Source organism: Perca fluviatilis, chromosome 5 (assembly GCF_010015445.1).
Source record: "Perca fluviatilis chromosome 5, GENO_Pfluv_1.0, whole genome shotgun sequence".
Classification (NCBI taxonomy): domain Eukaryota; kingdom Metazoa; phylum Chordata; class Actinopteri; order Perciformes; family Percidae; genus Perca; species Perca fluviatilis.
Window position 1 is genome coordinate 3,205,348 of NC_053116.1, and position 17,236 is coordinate 3,222,583.

At 39.0% G+C, this 17,236-nt stretch overlaps 1 protein-coding gene across 1 annotated transcript in view; it reads right to left on the reverse strand.

Moving 5' to 3' along the window:
• LOC120558537 (zinc finger protein 239-like) overlaps positions 1-14,436 on the reverse strand; it is a 360,504-nt gene extending 346,068 nt beyond the window's left edge. Inside the window, exon 1 of the mRNA XM_039799574.1 lies at positions 14,327-14,436. Coding sequence (XP_039655508.1) covers positions 14,327-14,419 — 93 coding nt within the window. The 5' untranslated portion in view covers positions 14,420-14,436. The remainder of the gene's footprint in view (positions 1-14,326) is intronic.
• Positions 14,437-17,236: the final 2,800 nt, after the last annotated feature.

Here is a 17,236-nt window from a genome sequence, read left to right on the forward strand (position 1 = left end):
GTGTAATAACACTGCTCCCCAAACCAGATAAAGACCATCTTCTGTTAGAGAATTGGAGACCTATAACGTTGCTAAATGTAGATTATAAAATACTTTCACTAATTTTTGCCAGACGTTTAAAAAAAGGTTTTAGTCAAATCATAAATGAAACTCAAACTGGCTTTATGGCTAATCGACATATAAGTTGTAACATTAGGCTGATTCTTGACTTAATAGATTATTCTGAATATGTGGAATCTGATGCTGTAATATTATCGTTGGATTTTTATAAGGCATTTGACACAGTAGAGCACCAATTCTTATTTAGGTCACTTCAATCCTTTGGTTTCGGGGAAAAATGTATCTCCGGTGTTAAAATGCTTTATAAAAACATCAGTAGCTGTGTCATGCTATATCCGAATACCACCCAAAGTTTCTCAGTTTATAGATCAGTCCGCCAAGGTTGCCCTTGTTCTCCATTTCTGTTTCTCATTGTTGAAATGCTTTCAATACATATTTTACACTGTAATGATTTACAAGGATTAAGGATTTTTGAAAGAGAGATCAAAATTTCTCAATTAGCAGATGACACAGTTCTTTTTTTAAAGGATAAACAACAAATTGGAAACTCACTTAAAGAAATACAGTCCTTTTCTCTGGCATCGGGTTTAAGACTTAATGTTTCGAAATGTAAAATTTTATGTCTGTACAACACTGATGACACTCTTATGTATGATATACCAGTGAAATCCAGTATTAAATATCTTGGAATTCAGATCTCTAAAGATCTAAAGGAACGACGAGAAGAATTTCAAGCCCAAAATACAAAAAACTAAAAATATATTTAATATGTGGCTTCAGAGAGATCTGTCCATGTTAGGTAGAGTTCTTCTGAGTAAAGCGGACGGTATCTCTAGATTTATTTACCCTATCCAATCTTTGTTTATCCATCAATCCCTTTGTAAAGAAATAAATAACATTTTAATAAATTTTATTTGGAAAAACAAATGCCATCTTTTAAAAAAGGAGATTTTAGCAGCCCCGAGAAATGTAGGTGGCATGGAAGTAATAGACTTTATGGATATGATCAATACCTTTAGAATTAAATGGATAAAAGAATGTTTAAAAGCTTCAAATTCCCTTTGGTTCTTTATTCCACAGACCATTTTTGGAAAAATGGGTGGCCTCCAATTTATACTACAATGCAGTTATAATGAAATTAAGTTATCACAAAAGTTATCTAAATTTCATCAACAGGTTAACGCTGCAAAATTATGTTTTATACACAACTTTTCTCCACACAGAACTATTTTATGGAACAATGAGTTCATAACCAGAAAGAATAAATCGTTATATTTACAACATTGGGTTGATAAGAATATAATTTTTCTTGCAGACTTACAAAATAATGAAACTCAACTTCTTAGTTATGAGGAATTTCTTAGATCTAAAATTTTTCCTATCACCCACAAAGAATACCAAATGGTAATAAATGCTATACCTAGTGGAATTCTTCAACTAATGAAATGTCACTCTGAGAGACCAAATCTGCAAGAATTAGATCCGAACCTCTTTGTTAATGGAATAAATATTAAAAGTCATAAATGTACAAATAAACATATAAGGAATTACTTTTATAGCAAAAGGAAAATCTCTCCACAGGAAAATTTGTTTGGAACTCTTTATATTCTAACATTCACTGGAAATCAACATGGCTTCTACCATACAAATTTGTTATCCCAAACAAAATGAAAGAATTACATTTTAAAATATTGCATAATATTTATCCCACGAACAAATTTGTTTCAAGATTTGTGGCTGTGGATAATAAATGTGAATTTTGTAAAATTGAAGAAGAAACTATTATACATCTATTCTGGGAGTGTCAATATACTATGGTGTTCTGGAAAAAAGTTGAAAATTATTTAAATATTCAACAGAACCATGAAATTAAATTGGAAGCAAAAGATGTTATTTTTAATTACGACAACAAAAACAAAACATTACACAAAATTGTCAACATTTTGATTCTAAAGGGTAAGTTTCATATCCATAAAGCAAAATTTTCTAAATCTCGACCAGCCTTTGCTCATTTCAGAATTGAATTCCGGAAATTTATTTATATAGCTGATCTACTACAAGAATTTTTTAAGGAAGTGTGATCGATAGCCTAGATTCCTTCTTCATATTGCCATTATACTGTTTTTTTTTTATGTATATTTTTTATTTATTTTTTTCTCTATGTATTAAGTGCATATTTCAATTTTATATATACACATATCTTATTTTTATATTTTTATTTTATTGCTATTTGTCATTATTTTATCCAAATTTGTGCTATTCCTTGGATGTAAAGATTTATTTTCGTATATGATGCCATATTGTTAAAAAAAAAAATGTATAACTTGTTTCTTTTGTAAAAATTTACAAATAAAAAAATAAAAAATAAAAAAAAAGATACAAATACATAATATTCGTAATATTGATGTTTTTGTCTAACGTTGTATTTGAGGAGTTAAACAATAAACATAGCAATAATAATAAAATACAGTTTCATGTATTTGTCTCATGTACTGTGTTCTCAGCCGGCCGGCGGGCGGCATCAATCTGAAACGGAACGAAGCCGAACACGTCCTCCCACCCACCCCGGAAGAACTACAAGTGAACCAGCTTTGTAACAGATTCTGGGCCGCGTCTATAGTGGGAGTTGTAGTTTTTAAATATATTGGTATATTTCTCATATGTAGAAGTTGGTAGTGTAGAAGTTTGGATACACCCTGTTTTTTTTTGGGATGGGGAACACACTGGTGTCATCAGATTTTAAAAATCGAATCGTTAAACAGGTGAAAATAGCTTATTACCATATTTGACAGTGCTTACAGTGGGTAAACTTTGGTGACCATCTCTACATGATAGCTAAGGTCCAGAGCTTTTTTATGTGTGTTGCACCTTCTGTTGCTAAATGACATCAGCTGAAGACTCCGGAAGTGACGTAGTAATTACCGCTCGGCGGATAGAAAAGATTGCTGCACGTAAAAAAATAAAACAAATTGCTGCACGTTGTACGTGAGAATTTATACAATAAAAATACCAATAATGAAAAAATTGTGTTTTATGCTAAGCACTTTGATTTGCCTTGTCGCAGAAAAATACTAAGCCTATATAAACAAACTACAGTTGAGTGTTTAGAACTACAGCCTAATGGCTTGGTGGACTAATGGGCATTTGTTTTGACTTGTAGGCTACTGTTGTGAGAAACAAAAAATAAAACTACTTACAAAGAGAAGCATTTTTCATTTTATTTTCCATGCAGTTATTTAAAAACGCAATTTTCTAAATTTGCAGTTGAAGAATGTATAGCAAAGACTAAAGGGGAAAAAAAACATAAGGATATTTATGTATGGGACTTAATTTGATTTAAATCACACTGTATTATTAGTAACAATTTATGGTAGGCCTATCATTAATTATTATATTCAGAAGATGATCCTGATATCAATCAGCATGGTTACAGTACAGCTTGTAGCTATAACCTCTGTAGCCTTTACTGAGACTACCTTTTCAAAATTAAGAAGGGGCTAGTTTTAGGAAGCATTTTAAGCAGATTTTTGCTGAGGTTTTTGTTCACAGAGATGTATATAGCTTTGTATGGGTACGTGTACACAAACGTGTTTTGGCATTTTTGGCACACTTCTACCTCAGCCTACTGCACACAGACACAAGTACTTTTGCATATTCTGCTAAAATAGAGACCAGAATGTGGTGCCAAACCAACAATCTCATTCAACCATTTCACAAAATGAGGAGTTGGTCGTGACATGGGTCAGAGGGTATCAGAGGTCATAAATGATGAACCAATCAATGGGCTCTGCTCCTACAGGCACCTTGGTGTGTATATGGACAACACCTTTGGCTGGAAGGCCCGTGTTGAAAGTGTGTCTTATCATTTAGAGCAGACACTCACAGTGAATCAGATGGTTTATGTTATACAAGGCTGCATTACAGAGCATTTTAATATGTCAGCAATATCTAAAAACATCTCATTTAAAGCTTACTTGTCAGGGGAGCACAGAGAATATGGTGTGATCAATCTTTATTCTCCATGCCAAGTAGCTCTATCCTCTGACAGAAGAAATGGGTACCCTAATGTAAACTAAATAATTCTAAACTATAGCCCTAATTTGGACCTACCTCAATTCAAAGTTAAAATAATGTTGCTTGAGGCTGCAGGGGAATAGCTTCATGATATGATGCATATGGTTGTGTGTTGCACTGTTTGTGAAAGATGACCAATAGATTGTGGCTGTGTGATGTGCTTCAATCTGACTCCATATCACTTTGTTTATGTTTTTTATCGTAAGTATGTCATCTGTATGATGCAAATATCCTTCTGGGGATAATAAAGTATTGCTTGCAAAATGGTCCCTATGATATGTGAAAATTAAAACCTTGTCGTAGTACTATAGCAAACACATCGTTGGAAAGGTCTCAACCTGGAGAGTAACATATGTCAGTCTGAAGAGGATACATTATTCCTGCTTTGAAATATTGACCTCTGAACCTTGCACCCAGTACATCTTTGAAGGCTTGTCATTTAGCAACAGAAGGTGCTACACATAAGACCAGCTGTTCTAGAAAGCTCTGGACCTTAGCTATCATGTAGAGATGGTCACCAAAGTTTACCTACTGTAAGCACTGTCAAATATGGTAATAAGCTATTTTCACCTGTTTAACGATTAGATTTTTAAAATCTGATGACACCAGTGTGTTCCCCATCCCAAAAAACAGGGTGTATCCAAAATTCTACACTACCAACTTCTACATATGAGAAATATACCAATATATTTAAAAACTACAACTCCCACTATAGACGCGGCCCAGAATCTGTTACAAAGCTGGTTCACTTGTAGTTCTTCCGGGGTGGGTGGGAGGACGTGTTCGGCTTCGTTCCATTTCAGATTGATGCTACGCCCGGCCCGGCTGAGAACACAGTACATGAGACAAATACATGAAACTGTATTTTATTATTATTGCTATGTTTATTGTTTAACTCCTCAAATACAACGTTAGACAAAACATCAATATTACGAATATTAGGTATTTGTATCTTTTCTAACCCGCCGAGCGTATTACGCGTCACTTCCGGAGTCTTCAGCTGATTTTTTAAACGGTGCATAACTTACTGGAACATAACTGAGCAACATGTTGTTGCTGGTGACAAAACCACTGATTATATATATTATATTTATTACATGGCTTGCTTGAATTCTAATGTAGAATACGGTCTGTTATTTTCTTGATAACAGACCGTTGCTAAGTATAACACACCGTTGCCATGCATAGCAGAGCGTTGCCATGGACGCAGTTCTGTTCCCTCTGGAGGAGAGCTATCAATCGATCCGCTGAAAGAAGATTGGCGTCGGGGTCCTGATCACCCCGTCGTTGTTGTAGTCGCTATAACAACGCTCTACATGATCCCTAACGTACATTGAAGCGATACAGGCGTTATAGACCCGCTGATCGCTGTCTGATTCTGTGAATGAATGCCGCGCATTGCGTGCGGGACATCGGCTTTGAATGCGTCAGCTCGCTCATATTGTAACCTATTTTTCTGTCTTATTTACTGTAATATTTACTGGTAATAAGACCGAAATAATATTATTAAAATAAAGAAATGCATACCATGATAACAGCTAAATACATGTTGAAAGATGTAGCGTTATAGTTTTAAAAATATCAATAAACAACAAAGCAATCCAGCTTCCCTGGCCGAAATAGACCGAAATAATAACATTAAAAGAAATACATATAAACCGTGATAAGATCTGGTGAATAAATGTTGATTAAAACAGCGGTTATTGGGCTAAAAATACCAATAATATCAAAGCTGTATCCAGCTTCTCTGCTGCAGCCCGACTGGCAGAAAGTTTCGTGCTGTGATTACGTAAGATGCTTCTCATTGAAATACATTAGTATAAAAAACGTGACCCCAATCTTCAAAATAACGTGAGGGTATCACGTTCTAATAGATTTAATTTCGTAATGCCATCACGAACTGACGTGAGACTGGGTTGTATTAGCATATACGTTTAAGTCAGTTTAAATTAAACAAATAAATAGGCATATGCACTGGTGTGTCCTATGTGTTCCTGTCAGTGTTATGTGGAATTATCATTTCAATATTATTGTAGTGCACTGTATATGCCCAGGGAGATGGAAATTAGAAATTCAAATTATAAAAGGTTGGTGTCTCCCCTTTAGTCTACATAACATGTCATAGCATGTTACCACTTTATGTAGGCTACAACTGTTCATTTATCATAAAGACTGAAACTCAACTTCTAATAAATCAGAAAACAAACACACCAAAAATATGAACTAAATACAAAATATAATGTAGGCTATAGCCTATGGCATAAGTCTCTCGAAAAGAAACGGGTATATCTCATAGACTAATATACTGTGTGTGTGTGTGTGTGTGTGTGTGTGTGTGTGTGTTTGTTGAGTTTAACTCCGAAAAGACAGTTAACCACGTGTTGTGATATTTAAACAAATGATCCGAAACGGCGAAATAAAAGCCTCTTATTTACGGGACCGGTCTAAAAGACCTCCGTCTTACAGCGGGATCTCCGAGTGTGACTGTCCGAGCGCCGAGCAAGCGGCCCCGGCAGGCGCAAGCTGGCGGCCGCGTCATTTTATGGAGTTTGTGACTGTTAAATGCCGACCATTCTACATTACACACTAATTCACGGCTGTGTTTATGCTCGGTGTTTACAGCCCACCAAGCGCTAATGCTAGTATGCGTTAGATGAACTTTACGGAGCCTATACAGTGTGTGTACTAAATGTAGCCTGTTTCGTATGTCGTTTTTATATAATTTCGTTTTTATATATGTTAAATGTGTAACACCACTTGAGTCAACGTGAAACGTTGTTTCGTGTATATGGTTGAAATGACAATAAAACACGCTTGAGTTGAGTTGAATGCCTCTGTCGGTCTGTCAAGCGGTAGGCGTGGCTTGGGAGTGGACTCAAAGCAACGAAGCAGGTGCATTCTGGGATTTGGTGTTTTTCATCCATATAAGACCAAAACACATTTTCTGGCTTTTCTCGGCCTAGAAGGCACCAATTTCAATTTTTTTTTCACATTTCTACTACATAAGTGACCCAATTTAAAGATATATTCAGCTTTCCAGCGGTGAAATATTCCTTTAAATAACAAATGCACCTGTGCCCATCTTTGTGCCCATGGGCGTGCTGGTCTTACAGGGAGGTGTTCAGGTGAATTTTTGGCGTATTGCTTCTTGAGGCAGCGGGAAGTGATCACACCATTGACCAAAAAAAAAAACGGGTAAGGCTATTTGCACCCCTGGTACAATTAGCAGTGTATGCTATTTGTACCCTGGTGAAATTCGAAATGAATGCAATTTTCCGTACCGCGTGCACACAGCAATGTGTTCTATTAATACCCCGTCTGGTACAAATATCAATGTATGCTATTTGCACCCCTTTGCATTTACAGTACCTTGGCATATAGTTACACACAGTTATCCATACTACTCATGTATTACACCTTTTTGCAATATTATCGCCCTGACATTCTTACCCTAACCATAACCAATCCCACTCCTGTTGCCTAAACCTAACCAACCCAACCAGAGCAGGCATATTCATGAGTCTTCCCCTACCACCCTGCAAAAAACAACAAAAAAAATTCACGTTCGCGGGCCCTGACTTGCCCAATTGCATGCAATCCAAAATTTAAAAAATAAGATCACCTCACAGAGGAATCAAACTCCAAATTCCCATACCAAAGGTAAGCATACTAACCACTCACCTAGCAGTTCTTACGGAACATTGTATAACTGTTTACCACTTGGTTTCTTCAAGCCTCGGTTGCTAGGTAACGGTACTGTATACAAAAAATGATGATTTCGGTGCACGCGAGCAACGTGTTTTTGTTGTTACGTCACAGGGTTGTGGTGGCAAATTTTATTTTAACCATTTGTTTTTAATAATATTGACCATTTGTTTAAAGATTGTTTTAAACCTCCACATAATCCTGTTCCTTCCTGTAGACTTAAAGGCACCAGAGAGAGCGCTGGCCTTGTAGACTGTGAGCAATAGCATAAGTTATTTTCGCTAAAGAAATTGCAGCTCCTCATTTGTTTATTTCTCGCAGATAAAGTGAAGAAGGCTATAATACTGTCTGAACCGTATCTCTTTCTGTCTCCAGAGATAAGCAGGTGTTTAGTCTAATGTAGGAGACACTGGAGCAGAATGGAAGGTTGTAAAATCATCTAACTGTCTATGGTATTTTTTAGAAAAGTGGCAGCATGCTAAAGATATTTGAAGAGGGGTGGCTTAATGGAGTTTCTTCACTATAAGATGTTTTGATTTTTAGGTTTCTAGTTGGGAAAGACATTTTCAGTTGTGCTGCGTGTACCTTTGAAACTGTGTTTTCTCCATTTGCAAATGTAAATAAATACTCAAAGACCAAATTTTGGTTTAATTCTCAAACGGTCATTATTCGTTTTCATTTGATCATTGATATTTCTAAACGCTGCTGCTTCTTAGGAAAACTTCCACGACAGAGTGTGAATAGCTCAGCTGTGTGGCCGAGGCTATTCGTACCGGGGGTGCAAATAGACACTCCGAAAAAAAACTGGTCTAAAGTCAATAACGCAGCATTTCATTGTTATTTTAACAGCAAATTAGTAAAATGTGCCTAAACTTATGCACAGCGCATGCACACTATGCTTGTTATACACACACACACACACACACACACCACACACACAGGCCCCCACGCGAGGGGACAAACGGGTCTGTTGTCCCGGGCCCACAGTAGGGGGGCCCAGAACTGGGCCCTCATTAAATTATGGAAGAATTAAAAATCTTTTTTTTAAATAGGCCTATTTGTGGAAAAAAATATGTAGCATAATATTTGAATTACATAAAAGCGTTTTATTTGTTTTCTTCCTAATTGTCCTGGAAATGGTGGTCAAGAACCCCCCCACCCCCAACATAAAAATGGTTTGGCCTCTGATCAAAATTTGATATTGTCACTTGATTTGAAGTTCAGTACGCTCAAAATGTCCGGTCAGCACAAGTCCGGAGCTCGGAAAAGGAAAGAAAAGAGAAGAAGAAAATAGAGGCCTTAGAGATTTTCTAAACAAATATTTAAAAAAAAGTGGTGACGGTGAAGCTGGAACTGTCAACGTAGAGCAAGGTAAGAAACAGCGCAGCCAACGTTTACGAGCCATGTAACGTAACGTAACAGGCCAGCTCTCATGTTAACGTCCATTAGCTTGTATAAAAGCCTGACACAACACGTTAACTTTGACAGAAACAGTTGAGTTTGGTAGCTCCATCAGTAAGGATGAGACAGAGAGAGATCCAGCTGCAGTCAGGTGACAGAGAGAGTGATGCGGGGGGGCTCGCTGCCCTGTCGGAGAGTCTGAGCAGGATGGATCAGAGACTGATTACACACTTAATTTCAGTGAGAGATGTGAGGAGAGGAAGAGCAAGGGAAAAGGAGAGATCTGGCCGCGAGGGGGGGGCCCATCTAAGATCTCGTCCCGGGCCCAGGCAAGACTGTCAGCTGGCCTGCACACACACACACACACACACACACACACACACACACACACACACACACACACACACACACACACACACACACACACACACACACACAGGGATGCGCAGACTACATGCTACAATTACAGACTTCTACATGCTTTGTAAGTGGGAAAACCTGCAAAATCGGCAGTGTATCAAATACTTGTTCTCCCCTCTGTATACTGGTAAATGCTGAATTGTCGTCTTGCCTGTTTGCCTTGAGACTACAGGAATAATATTGTGTGTAAGTGTGCAGTGCACATGATTTGTTAATTGTAGCCTTTAGGAAATACCAGTATCCTTATTACCTGATTTACTTGAATTTCTTTTGTAATTGTCAAATTAATGTTTATCTGTTATATATTACTCTGTAATTTAAGCAGTGGTAGGCCTACCCCTCACCCCCACGGGTTAGAGTACTTATATGTATCGTTTGTTAGGTATGTAATCATTAACTTGGTTGATGTTATATGTTGATTAACTGTATTGTAATTTGTGTCTTTTTCTGTTTTATCATTTATAGAAAAAAACATAATCGTCAAGCCTCATCATCTGCTTCTGCCCTGTATGAATAATGAGTAAATAAATTGCTTAAACGGAAACATCTGTTGTCCATACATTCTTGCTGGTATACCATGGTGATGCTCAACTCATAAAACCCAACCCAAATATGGATTCTATGTCCAAATTGCACTGAACAATTTGATGTTTCAAGTTGAAAAATAGTGTTCAGTGCAAAAGAAATGCGACGTGGGATTAATAAAGAATATTCTTTAGTAGAAGAACAGAGGTCTACAATGGGGAACACTTGGTAAACTATGGTATCACGGTAATAATGGTCAACAGATCAGGACGATTTTGGCATTCTTTAATCGAGGATCAGCTTTTGCATGCCCTGCACCACAAACACACCGCTAGACTGCCTAGATGCCAGGACTTAAAAACCAAGATGGATGCAGCCACTCAACAGTGTCTGTCCAGATCGTAGCTTGCCAGCCCTTGGCAACAATTAAAAAAGTCTGTCTTTCTTAGTCACCCGTTTTTTACAGAAGCAGATTACTCCAATTCTCCACACTTGTTCCATGATTTCACCAGGAAAAAAGATTGACTATAAACCACAAGAGGCATCACAAAGTTTAGTTTTTATCAAAGATTGACTATTAACCACAAGAGGCGCCACTAAGGCTAGTTTTGGTTGTCCAGCGAGGAATTTGAGACTGTTTATTCTTCGGTTGGGGGGTTTGCTGGGATCCTAAAGAACTGTTTTGGTGTTGAGAGAAATGACTAATTTGCTGTAGTAAGTTAAATGTATTAAAGGGGTGATAGAATGATTATATAGGGTATTTCACACTGTTCCTTATGGTCTCCTAATGGGGTATGTAACATTGGTTGGGCTGAAAATGGCCTGGTTGATATTTTACTGGCCCTTATGCATCCCTGTGTTTTGGCCCTATTTGTAACAAGAGCTTTTCTTCCAAATATGGTATGGTCATGAATATTTAGATGAGCTGCGCGGTGATTGGTTGAGCGACTTGCCATACGCAGACATTAGAGACCGCGCTGATTGGTTGAGCGAATCCCCAATACACTTACATATACATATATAATACACATTAGAGAAGCGACAGAATCTCATATTCCAGACACTGCAATGTTTCATTACCAAATTCACTTCTGAGACCTTTTTAAGCGGAAATCAACTATATAAAGCTTCAAATATGGGGGGCTTTTACAAAATTCTAATGTAGCTACGTGCAATTTGGTAAGACGTGTCGGACTTTAGGAGCTCCACACAGTCCGACGAGAAAGCGGCAGCCTGCTGGGCTCCATACCCAGCGCAAAGTCACCCTTTGTGGATACTGGCACACGGGGCTCCGCTGGCCAGCTGCCGGCATAACTATATCTATAAATAATACATTTACGGTTTTGGATGTCCCAATGTCTTATAAAGCTAACCGTTGTGTCCGATTTGATTTTAAGGCATTTTTATGAACGTGGACGCTCTTTGTAGGACAAGCAGCTGCTTGCTATATGTCCCATTCATTACAATGGGGAAATACCGCAGCTAGCTAGCTACACTTTCGCCATAACTAAATTATATTTACTGTTTGAATTTCGTCACACCACTTATACAACTCATTCCCTAATGTCTTATAAAGCTAACCGTTGTGTCCGATTTGATTTTTAAGCATTTTTATGAACGCGAGGCGTCTTTGTAGGACCAGCAGCTGCTTGCTATATGTCCCATTCATTACAATGGGGAAATACCGCAGCTAGCTAGCTACATTGTCGCCATAACTAAATTATATTCACAGTATGAATTTCGTCACGCTACTTATACAACATCATTCCCCAATGTCTTATAAAGCTAACCGTTGTGTCCGATTTGATTTTAAGGCATTTTTATGAACGCAAGGCGTCTTTGTAGGACGAGCAGCTGCTTGCTATATGTCCCATTCATTACAATGGGGAAATACCGCAGCTAGCTCACTTTCGCATAACTAAAGTATATTTACAGTTTGAATTTCGTCACGGCATGAATATTACAGGTTCCTCAAGGTCTTACAAAGCTTAGCTAACACTTGTCCGATTTCGGATTTCAATTGAATGTATTTTTGTGAATGTCAGAGTTAGGAGGAGGCTAGCTAGCTCTCATTGATGGACTCCATCTCACCGCGGCTCTATCAATGAGACTCGCGGACAAGAGGCGTTTATTTCCCGATTGTTTGTTTAAATAACTCAACACACATACCCATTATAAGATTAACTGGAACCTGCGGGCTGCGGTAAAAGATTGCGGGCGTAACAAGCTCGCTGACACTGCGGTCAGGGCGGCGATGTAGCAACCCAGGCAGCACCAACACCGGCACTAAACTCCGACACACAGTCGGAGAAAATTTGCAATTAGCCATCCTTTTTCGTAAAGCGGCCCATATTTGAGCTTTATATGGTTGATTTCTCGCATAAAAAAGTTTCAGAAGTGAATTTTGTAATGGAATAGCAGAGATCTGCGTGACCTAGCTAGATTCAGAAAACTACCTGATCTCAGGTCAGTTGTGTAGCCTATGTAAATGTTGGGGCGTGACTGTTCTCTTAAGGTTCCGGATTTTGAGATGCTTGCGCAAGCAACTCAGCTTTGTTGGGATTCGCCCGTTTTCAGCGGCAGTTTCAAAATATGAGATTTTCATAGTAAAGGGGTGTCAGTGGGATTTTGAGCTTCTATGTATGTCCTATTTACCCACCGAACTGTCGTTATTCAACTATGACAGGGTAAAATCGGTTTTGCATTCTATCACCCCTTTAAGCATAAGACATATTTTAGTTACTTTGTTTGCTTAGTTATTTTTGTAAACAAAAACAAGACGGTGTGCAGTTCTATTATCTGAGCAACTACAAGTATCAGATTGGTACTCGGTATCGGCAGATATTCAATATGTGAAAGATCGGGATCGGATTGGGAGTCAAAAAAGCTGATTGGGACATCCCTACTGCTAACCAGGCCCGGCGCCAGGGTAGAATAGCTAAGGGGGCAGATCAAAATTGCGAGAGGGGGATTTTTTTTTTTTAATTGAAGGCTACCGTAGCTGTAGAACTGCGTGGTGCTAGAGAGTTGATTGCAATATACAATCTCAATGCTAGATGGGAGAAGTTCCTACACATTGGACCTTTAAGTTGTCCATTATTTATCCCTTTTTTTTTTAAATAAGTATGACTTGACAAAGTAACTATCTAAAAGTCCGTTTACGCACACACACGCACACACACACACACAGCTGGGACTGCGCTCTCTCAGTGCGTGCTCCTGGTTGTAGACGTTTCTGTCCCGTAATGGTTGAGCCGACACTAAAGAATAACATATTTATAATAAGCTTAGCTAGTCCAGTAAGCTTAAGTTAGGAACTGCTAACGTTAACATGAGTTAGGTCTAACTAGGTATCTAACTAGATACTAATTTGTATCACTAGACTGTAATTGTAAGCACTTGTCACGGCAGCGTCTGACGACGGCTGCGCTGCAATGTTACGGGTAGGTGGGTGCTCCTCGTCATCAGATGAAGATTCCTCATCAGATTAAAATGACAGGTCATTGATCTCTCCCCGATCTGATTCTCCTTAATGCTGCGTTTACACGTGGCCGGCTATTTTCATAAACTGACATTTCAACCTCTCAGTTTTCAGAAAAGTGTTCGTTTATATGTACCCGTGTATATATGCCGTCAATGCCGCCAAAAGCACGCCAGACCTGTAGGTGGCAGTGTAACGAGAAGCTCAAGCCCACGTTAGCCAATCAGAATCCCGACAATAGCAACAACAGCAACCAATCCCGTCCTCTTTCTCTCTCTCGGCTGCCTAAACCTCCGTTTGTCTCAGTTTACATGCAAACGTGCAAACAAAGTTTTCCAAAATCTCCACTTTGGCCGGAGTTTTTAGAAATAATCGTTTTCTGTGATAAAAACGGGGTTTTCGTGTAAATGAGAGGCCAAACCGCAGGAAAATATCTGCATCTTCCCTTCGTGTAAACGGGGCCTAAATCTCTGATAATTAGAGATGCACTGATTACAACTTTCTAGGCCGATTCTGATTTCCGATATTTCATTGAGTTTGACCAGCCGATACCGATTTTAGCCGATTCCGATTTCATATTTTCTAACCACTTTACAGCACACACAAAGTAGCAGAAACCTTGGTGAATTCAGTAACGTTATATGATAGGAGAACACTGACCTGAACATGGCTGCTATCAGAGTCCCAGTGTGCTGCTGGTCTTCTGGGGACCTCGTTGCTCCGCTGCTCCGGGTTCTGGTTGTCCTCCTCCATTCTTCTCTGGTCCTGAAATCCAGCAGATCTCCACTGGGGCTGCTGGACACTGCGGCTTCTCTTCTTCTTCTCTTATTTAATGGTGGATTGCAAACAACTTGTAGGTGCATAGCGCCACCTACCGTACAGGAGTGTGTAACATCATGTTATTTTACACTGATCTCATCCTACCTTGTTACTATCGTACTGTATACTTTCTGTCCAAATATGAAGTTTAAAAAGCTTTTTCCATCCAGATACTTCTTTATGTCTTGCAATTTAACTTGGTTGCTAAGAGATGCATGTTGGGCAATTTAGCATACTTAGCTTATAAACAGGGGAAATAAAGATGTTCTATTTAAAATTAATAGGAATTGAAAACAATAATATAACAAATTTCACAACCCCCCCCCCCCCCCCCCCCCCCCACACACACACACACACACAGAAAAAAAGCCATCACATAAGTCCAAAAAGATTTTAATTTGGCATTTCCACATAACACTCAACAGTCACAATGATTCCTGAGCGAGAGAGAGAGAAGGGGAAACATTCCACTAATTAACCCTGACAAAGCACACCTGTGAAGGTAAAACCATTTCAGGTGACTACCTCATGAAGCTCATTGAGAGAACACCAAGGGTTTGCAGAGTTATCAAAAAAAGCAAAGGGTGGCTACTTTGACGAATCTAAAATATAAGACATGTTTTCAGTTATTTCACACTTTTTTGTTAAGTACATAATTCCATATGTGTTCATTCATAGTTGTGATGCCTTCAGTGAGAATCTACAATGTAAATAGTCATGAAAATAAAGAAACATATTGAATGAGAAGGTGTGTCCAAACTTTTGGCCTGTACTGTACACTAGGGCTGTAATCTCCCAGTTGACTAGTTGATTTATTGGTCGATACGTTCTGGCTCGACCAAAATTCTGATTGGTCGATTTTTTGCCTTGGTAATTTCATCAGGTGGAAAGCACTAATTGCTAATGGGGGTGTTTTCAGAGCACCCCTGTTTCACAGGTAAGTCTGTCTTCAGAACACCCCCCTTGATTAGTTAAACCCACTGGAGACAGATTAAAGAAAGTACTAGAAGGCCTTGGTCTGGTGGTTTGCTGAATATTTATTTAATTGTGAGCGTTTAATTTACAGTCAGTCCTCCTCTACCATGTCAAAGACATCGGCAGTGTGGCAGCATTTTACAAAAATAGATAATGGAAAAAAAGTCAAATGAAAAGTTTGCAAGCAACAGTTTGCATATCACAGCTCAACTACAAACATGGCATATCACCTTGTCTGCATTAGGTTGCCCCGTCTGTTTTGAGTAGGCTATATGAACATATCAGAATTGGCATATTTCTATGTTTTAGTCTAATAATTGTTTTATAACTGCAGGCACACCCACCCGCAATGACGGTAGCATCCTCCAGACACACCCAGACCACGCTGGATGTTAAGCCTCCTCTATCATCCAAACGCAAAAATAATATCACGGAAGGAATTGTCGACTTTATTGCTCAGGATATGAGGCCCATTGCTGTTGTGGAGGGCCAAGGTTTTAAGAACTTGTTAAAAGTTTTGGAACCTGGATATACAGTGCCAGCACGCCACACAATCATGCATGCACTAACTGCAAAATATGAGGGACTCAAAGAGAAAGTTTCAGAGTTAATACAACACAGCAAGGCACTCTTAGAATGAAGTCATATATGACAGTGATTGCCCATTTCATTGATGGAGAATGGAAAGCACAGAGTCTTGTAATTGAGACAAAACAAATAGAAGAGGCGCACACAGGAAGAAACAATGCTGCGCGACTATCTGAAGTTGCTGATACCTTTGGAATTCCAGAAGCAAAGAGAGTTTCTGTTGTATGTGACAACGTGGCTAATATAGCATTCTGTGTGGAAACAGTAAAGGAATCACATGAATGGCCAGAAATGCAGGGCGTCAGGTGCGCCGGGCACACTTTGCAGCTCTGTATTAACGCTGAACTCAAACAAGAGCCAATTTGTCGTGCCGTGGATGCATCACGTCATCTGGTGGGACATTTCAAAAAGGGGCACAAAGCAAAAACTGGGCTAAAACAGAAGCAGGAGCAGCAAAATGTCCCTCAGCATGAACTAATTTAGGATGTGTCTACACGTTGGAACTTATTCCAACATGGCAAGATGTTGATGTGCTGGAATCAGTGAGCAAAGCGTTTAGTCCTCTGTAAGAGTTTACAGATGCTCTTTCAGGTGAGCAACTTTTGGCGACAACGATCCTGGAGTACCTGAACACAAAGAAGTACAATTACAAAGAAGACTGTGTGGATGATCTGTTAAGTTTGGCATCCACACTTGACCCCCACTTCAAAAACTGTTACAATGATGATGACCAGATTAAAGCCATTGCGTCAACAATTACCACTGAACTCAGGGCTACGACAGTGGAAGACAGCCCTATCCTTAGGCCCCTCAATTGCTGCAGCTATGGCTACATCTGCAGAAGGTGGAGCAAGTGGTGCTGGTGATGATGACACCAGGAAGGCAGCAAAAAAGACCAAAAAGTCTTTTGGGAGTTACTTCAAAAAACACAAAGCTGGAGGAGAGGAGTCACTGGCCACTGCCATTGAAAAGGAGCTCAAGAGCTAGTTACTAATACTTGAGGTGGACTGTGATGTCAATCCACTTGATTGGTGGAAATCACAAGAGGTAAATTTCCCCAAACTGGGGAAACTTGCTAAAAGATATCTATGTATCCCTGCCTCAAGCAGCTCTTCAGAAAGGGCATTCGGCACTGGAGGAAATGTTGTAACATGTCACCGGGCTGCACTTAAACCTGACACTGTGGAC